The 6,663-nt window shown below is 45.0% G+C and overlaps 2 protein-coding genes across 3 annotated transcripts; one reads left to right on the top strand and one right to left on the bottom strand.

The window, feature by feature from the left end:
- Positions 1 to 209: 209 nt before the first annotated feature.
- LOC101759438 (F-box protein At5g52880) lies at positions 210 to 3,722 on the top strand. Of its 2 annotated transcripts, none has more exons than XM_004961376.2 (6): positions 210 to 575; positions 1,964 to 2,115; positions 2,615 to 2,702; positions 2,872 to 2,984; positions 3,087 to 3,238; positions 3,431 to 3,722. In XM_004961376.2, exons 1-6 carry the CDS (start codon positions 358 to 360, stop codon positions 3,539 to 3,541), a joined length of 834 nt encoding a protein of 277 aa, XP_004961433.1. In that variant the 5' UTR covers positions 210 to 357; the 3' UTR covers positions 3,542 to 3,722. The 2 variants fall into 2 exon arrangements, with proteins under 2 accessions (XP_004961433.1, XP_004961432.1); XM_004961375.2 differs by having other exon boundaries at positions 2,785 to 2,984.
- Positions 3,723 to 3,794: 72 nt separating this feature from the next.
- LOC101759036 (reticulon-like protein B1) lies at positions 3,795 to 5,770 on the bottom strand. The gene is made up of 5 exons (XM_004961374.3): positions 5,481 to 5,770; positions 4,849 to 5,029; positions 4,469 to 4,610; positions 4,298 to 4,367; positions 3,795 to 4,218 (listed from the first exon to the last, which is right to left on the bottom strand). The coding sequence occupies exons 1-5, from the start codon at positions 5,674 to 5,676 to the stop codon at positions 4,049 to 4,051; spliced, it is 759 nt and encodes a 252-aa protein (XP_004961431.1). The 5' UTR covers positions 5,677 to 5,770; the 3' UTR covers positions 3,795 to 4,048.
- Between the last annotated feature and the right edge of the window lie 893 nt (positions 5,771 to 6,663).

The following is a 6,663-nucleotide window of genomic DNA, read 5'->3' as shown; positions in this document are numbered from 1 at the left end:
CTTTATGTGCTGATACTGAATTCCTGATATACCGTGTTCCACAGAAAAATATAGCTACAGATAAATCTGGGCCGGCACAAACAGACTAATGGGCTAGGCACCCAACAACAACCATTTAGCCCAACTATGCATCTGATTTCACGGCCCAATGCCCAGACACACACACGAGCCACAACCACCAAACCACACATTTCACAGTGTAGCGCGCAACGGCGCAAGCCCAATCCGTGGCGCTGGCAGCCGTGGCGATAGGCGGTGGGGACGCGACGACGGTGACGGTGGAGCGGCAGGCGTGGCTCGTCGCAGATCCACGGGGGACGGCTCCGCACCTCGCTATCCTGTCTCCGCTCAGCAGCGATGCCGGTGAGGCGGCGGCAGCCGCGGCGACAGGAGACGGGCGCGGCGGAGAGGTACAGGGAGATGGGGATCGCCGCGGCGCTGTCGCGGCCCTGGGACTATCCCACGGCCTGCGGCGAGCTGGCGGCGCTCCTGCGACTCGGGTACGTGGACCTTCCCAAGGCAGCCCAGGCGCTCGTTGCCTCCGACGTGCTGCTCGCGTTCCGCCTCCTTCCCGAGTAAGCCTCTCCCCCTCCAATCATGCATCGCCGATGTGCGGGTTGCCAAATTTTTTCGGATTACTGCCCCGCTGGTGATGGTTTACTGCTTGGAAAATTTAGCTGCCTGCCCCGTAGAAGGTAGATATGTGTTGATGATGATCGATCTGTCCAATTGTGTTCCCTTTCATGCTAGCTTGTCTTGTCCTAGATGCTTATAGCTAGCTTGTATTATCTGCAGAACACACATAATATCTTTTGTGTGTGGCAGTTAAAACAATAGAGATTGTGAGCACGCAGATCTATATCTGCTCGTCATGCTGCCCCAACCTTCCAATAGTTCTCTCACCAATGTTGCGGATGGTTTCAGCATAGCCGTACTTTGGTTCTTCACTTTGTAGCTCCTAGCACACAAGTCATCTATGACCTGCATGCGGATGTTCAAGTAGCTCTGGTGTTATTTGTTGCTCAAAATATATCTGCCAGCAAATGGTGTAAGATGTAACTTTGACAGGCATAGTTCTGGGATGATTAATGGATCAGCAGTGGTGTGAAGAAAAACAGTTTAAACAAAGGCAATGTGGATGGCCATTGGACATGTAGAGACACATTGGGTGTTATGGTCCCTGTTCTGCAAAACCGACTTCAAATAATAAATAAATTTGCACAAGCGAAATATATTGTTATGTTACTGAGATTAATGATATCTTGTTCAGAATTAATGCGCGTTAGAACTTTAAAAAAACTCAAAACCAGCATCCAGACTGTTACAACTTACAAGAAGGAAAAAGAAGGCTTCATGACTTCATTATAAAGGGTCTTATAAAATATAAATACAATTAGGATGAAATTATCATATCAGTTTATGCGCTTTACGAAAGGGAAAACTGCCTCCACACCATTATGTTGCGGTCTTGCCGACGAGATTGTCAAAATACCATTCAAATACTTTACCAAAAAAATTGCTGCATGCTTGTGCACAAGTTCTCTAGTTCATGACTCAGGCTTTAATAGTATCCCCTCCCTTGTGTTGTATTGTTTCAGTCAGTGCTTTGCCTTGCTTTTGATGCCTCTTGCATTTATATAGTATGGTATTTACTTACACTGATTTTTTGCTCCATTTTTCACTGGAAAATTTGGAGCTGTCTGTGCTTCCAAAGCTCACATTCTCATGTAATTTCCAGTTAGTTGTTAGATGGTTATGTACATATAGGAGTACATGCTAATTTTCATGTTTCATAAGCTTAAAAAATAAAAATGCGTAGAACTTAGTGCGCTGTCTTTAGTTAAATTACGTTATTTGCTCCAATGCCCATTTATTCTTACTAGTATGTATATTTTTCACTCAACCACATTTCTCAATCGGATTGCTATAGAATACTCCGTATTAACTGGTTATTTTCCCATAGTGTGCAGACAGGATATGCACTAAGCGCAGCTAATGCTCTTCTCCAAGCGGTAGAAGTTGCTCTACCAAAGCAAAAGAAGGCACAGGCTGTTTCAGAGTTCAAGCACTCTGTTATTGCACATAAAAGGCGTGCAAGAGTTCAACAAAATTCAGGTACGTAGTAGGTTCCTTTTCCATGTTGCAACTGCATCAGTGTACCCCTGTTTGGTGTGAACTTGGTATCTTGGCTGCATTGAGTTTTTGGACATATTTGGTGAGTGTGGGAAGCTATTATACCTGCTGTGTATTTTCTTCTCTGCTGCAGTACCATTGATGCCATACTCACATGCCATGTTGTTAATTTATTATTCCATGTTCTGTTTGCTGACAGAAATTTATTATTCCATAGTTCTGTGAACTGACTTCAAAACTATAAAGTTTGGCTTAATAAAAGTTTATAAATGGTACCATGTTATCTTTTACGTATCTTCAGGCGTCCAGATGTCCTTTATTCACTTGTGACTAAAAGGATCAGAGCTTGACCATTTCTAAGTAACTAGTTGACTTAAGACGCAGCCTCCTTTGAAGATTTAGGAGGATGAACTTTCAAGTCAGTACTCAGCACTTCTTGTTACAAGTCATTGTGATGTGTTATTTTCAATCCCTTTGACAGGTTTACCACACATACCACACGATGTACTTGTTCATATCTTCAGTTTTCTTGACATGCATTCTTTGGTAGCAGCGGGTCTTGTCTGCTGGTATTTTTCTTCTTATCTTGTCCGCAACTTCTTTCAAAACATACTAGTTTCTTGTTTATCACACTTTTGTCTTCCTTAGAAGGTATTGGAATTCAGCTGCAAATGACAACGACCTGTGGAAGATGAATTACTCAGTTTTCTTTGGTATCTGCCATTTGAGTTGCAACAGCATTCCTGTATCTGGTGTACAGAACAGTCGTGATCTTGTTCAAAGTAGCATGGATTTGGTGTCCATTGGTCCAAGTTTTAGGTGGAAAGAGTCGTTCCACAGTAAATATACAGGTAGCGTTGGTGTTCCTCTTTTTGTATATAATCCAATACACCCACACTGCACAATTTCCATGGTTATCCTCTAAAACAGGGGTGAATTGTATATTATTGCAGAATGTGCGTCATGGAAATTTGCATCAAATAGAGCACTATGTGGACATTGCAGATCAGTTATTTGGCTGAGCAACCTGACATGCACTTCTCCACACCATTGCCCTAAGAATGGAAGAGATGAAATAAAACTGCAGCCTCTGTTACCTGATACAGTAAGTTGTTTAATTTGGACCTAGCACATACATCACAGCTTTGTCTAATTTGCAGATTGTTATATCCAACACTGTTAACTGTAGTCTGTTTGATCAGCCATACAATTTTATTCAAAAAAAAATCAGCCACACAATTTTATCCATGAACATCGTAATTTGTTTTGCCTTTTTCTTGACCCTATCCTGGACCAGGTTGCTAAATACATATTGCACAACGACGATCTAGCAGCTTCATCATCCGAAAGTGATGACACTGATGATTCCGATTACGAGAATGGGCACCCAAGATTTTGGACGTTTTAGGACAAATGAGATTTGGACTGCGGCAGTCTTTCTGTTGTTTTGCTGTATGCACTGTGCCTCTGTTGTAATTCGTGGATGGTGGCTCACCCCACCCCCAAAAGAAAGTTTAAAACGTGGGCGTCTGTAAATGCACAATTCGGCTGCGTACTTGGTGAATAAATATCAAAACTTTCAGCATAAATGCACAAAATCGTGCAATTCAGTTTAAAAAAAACTACCAAAAAGGCACAAGCGGAAGCACGATAGACAAAAATAACGAAGAACCATTTCATCATAGCCCTAAGTCTGGGCAGGTAAGACAACATGGAGTTTCAGATTGAAGAACCACAGTAAAGCGTAAGCTTGCATAATTTAGCACATCGCAACTACTGACCACACTAGAACAGGAACATGTAGGTATTTACCATCACATGGAGACATGGAACTAAAACCATCCTTCAAAACCCACATGTAGTGATTGACAGAGATGATAAATCAGCGCACAGACCCTTCCCTGATTCTACTCTTCTAATGCTGCTTCTTGTCTCTTGACGGGCCCTTCGGAATCTTTGATAGGCATTTCTCGTCAAAGATGGCGTAGTATTTCTTCAACTCGACCATGGTCTTCTCTCCAAAAGCATCAACCTTATCCTCATGCTTCTCATACAGAACCGGCACAGTGTACAAAACCATAAAGACTGCATACAAGAAAGAGAGTGAACGTTGCTGAAATATGTACACATTAGAAGGAAACTGTTAACAACAAACAACAATCACCTATATAGGACAAGGTGAGGAAATTGCAGCAGCTCCCAAGAACGGAAAGGATCCACAGTCCTGCAACCACCTGATAATAGATGAATAGAAAGATGCACATTAGATGCATTAAGCAAGAATTTTCCTCAATTAACAAAAGTATAACCAGAAGAAAAATCCAGCCAGTCATACAATCAGAAACTTCTTCAGGTCATGGCCTTGGCCGATTCCCCTCAAGGTAGCAAAGCCCCTGTTGATCTCATATCTCAGCGAACGCGCAACATTCACAGCCAGGTCCTCTGGAATCTTCACCTCAGGGATGTTAGGAGGGGACCTAAACAGCCATTGCAAGCATGTCACATTCCAAGCACTATGCTAATCAACTACAGGTCAACAGGTGATATATGCTCTTAGAGTATTAAGTCCAAATGAAAATAATAATGGCCATAGCCACACAGAACAAAGGTGTGGATGCTAGTTCAACATGTAAGCTGGGTTAACCTGGCATTAGTAGCACAAATATAATCTTAAGGTGAAGAACAGCAGAAGTTTAAGGGATTCCACTAACTCACTTGTTGATGAAAGTGGTGGCATTGGACCAGAGGAACAGGATGGCAAGGGTGAGGATGAGGCAGTGGCACAGCAGGGTGAGGAGGTGGTAGTCCATGACCTCAAACAGCAGCCAGATGGCAGTCGCGCCCGCAAGCACCCCACCAGAAATCCTCTTGTTCCTCCATAGAAACAGATCAGCGGCTGCAAGCATGATCACAAGCACATCAGAACAAAGCCCCAAATAAACAATTGGGAACAATGCTCGCTAGCAAACAAACAAAGAATCTCAGGGTTTAAGCGTAATAACGCATGCTGCTGATGCAAGCTGTATAGAATCACTCGATCACTTCGATCCGGGCCTAAAGTAAATCCTACAGCGCAGACAGTAATCTGATCACATATTCACATCGGAGGCAATGCCGCATAAATTTGACCCAAGCGACAGCGGATCGGGAGTTGAGACGTTTCCCACACGCTAAGGATATCTCTGAAAAAAACTTCTCCGCAAAGAAGAACAAATGCGGCCACAAATCAACAGTCCATCGACGCTCGACAAGTGAAGCAAACCCCAGCGTTGTTGGATCTACAAACCAAACAGCCAAAAAAAACCCCCTAGCGGAGATCGGAGAAGAACGCTGAGGTCCAGGCTTACGCTTGCCGCCGCCGAGGACGGAGTGGACGGGCTTCTCGCGGCCGAAGAGGCGGTAGATCTTGGCCTTCACGGCGGTCGTCGCCGACGAGCGCTCGTCGTCCGAGTCCGACGACGACGACGAGGACCCGCCTCCGCGGCCGTGGAGCTTGTCCGAGAGCTTCTCCAGCACCGACTCCTCCTTGTGCTGCTCCGCCATGGCCACCGCTCGCTCGCTCGCTCCTTCCCCCTCCCCTCGCTCTCCAAAGTCCAAACGCGTTTGCCGTACGAACAACACCAGCAACAAGCTTTTGCCTGCGTGTTCTTCTCTTTATGCACGGCGCGGCGCGATCTCAGCCGTCGGTTCTATCGCGCCGGGCCGTGTGATCCGTCTAGCGTTAATCTAGCGTCATTTATTCGCGCAGTTATGTGCCAACGTAACGCCGCGCGCGTCCCCACGGCTTAGGCCCACACCTTTGGACCCACCTGTAAGCGATGTAGGATCGGTGAATCGGTGCGCCGCGGGGTAGCTTTCTCCACGCCGTCACCGTCCCATGTCCTGCATGGTGGGCCCGCGGGGTGGAGATCGCGAGGGCGACACGGCGACGTGACGACGCGTGGCGTGCCAGGACTTCGCCGGCATCCGAGCGCAGAGGAGGGGGTCGGCGGCGTGGGCCAAGAAACTCTCACAGAAGCTTCTAGGCCTATTCTTGCGGGCCAAGTCCATCTTGTAGCTTGCTTTTGTAGTCAAGCAAATGGACTTTTTTTGTCCAGTTTTGTTAAAAAGTATTTTTTGGTCCATCGTGTTGACTGCGGAGAAACGGGTGTTTGATTCAAGAGCTACTGAACTCCCTGTCACATCAAATATTTTGATACAAATTAGATCTATTAAATATAGACTAATTACAAAACTAATTGCACAGATGGAGGCTAATTTGCGAGACGAATCTATTAAGCCTAATTAGTCCATGATTTGACAATGTGATGCTAAAATAAACATGTGCTAATGATGGATTAATTAGACTTGATAGATTCGTCTCGCGAATTAGCCTCCATCTGTATAATTAGTTTTATAATTAGCTCATATTTAGTCCTCCTAATTAGTCTCCGAATATTCGATGTGACATGAATTTTAGTCCGGACTAAAGATCCCCACCCCCAAAGTACTTTTGAACAGGTAGGCCTGTTTGGATCCCATAGCTAATGG

The sequence above is a fragment of the Setaria italica genome, chromosome III, assembly GCF_000263155.2.
Source record: "Setaria italica strain Yugu1 chromosome III, Setaria_italica_v2.0, whole genome shotgun sequence".
Lineage (NCBI taxonomy): Eukaryota > Viridiplantae > Streptophyta > Magnoliopsida > Poales > Poaceae > Setaria > Setaria italica.
The sequence above is the reverse complement of the archived record's forward strand: the minus strand, read 5'-3'. Positions and strand labels throughout refer to the sequence as shown.

Coding starts and splice junctions, on each gene's coding strand:
- LOC101759438 (XM_004961375.2), top strand. CDS start 358: ATGCCGGTGAGGCGGCGGCAGCCGCGGCGACAGGAGACGGGCGCGGCG. Junction 2,703..2,784: donor GCAGCGGGTCTTGTCTGCTG/GTATTTTTCTTC, acceptor CTTCCTTAGAAG/GTATTGGAATTCAGCTGCAA. Junction 3,239..3,430: donor AGCCTCTGTTACCTGATACA/GTAAGTTGTTTA, acceptor ATCCTGGACCAG/GTTGCTAAATACATATTGCA.
- LOC101759036 (XM_004961374.3), bottom strand. CDS start 5,676: ATGGCGGAGCAGCACAAGGAGGAGTCGGTGCTGGAGAAGCTCTCGGAC. Junction 4,611..4,848: donor GCCACCACTTTCATCAACAA/GTGAGTTAGTGG, acceptor ATGGCTGTTTAG/GTCCCCTCCTAACATCCCTG. Junction 4,219..4,297: donor CCTCACCTTGTCCTATATAG/GTGATTGTTGTT, acceptor TCTTGTATGCAG/TCTTTATGGTTTTGTACACT.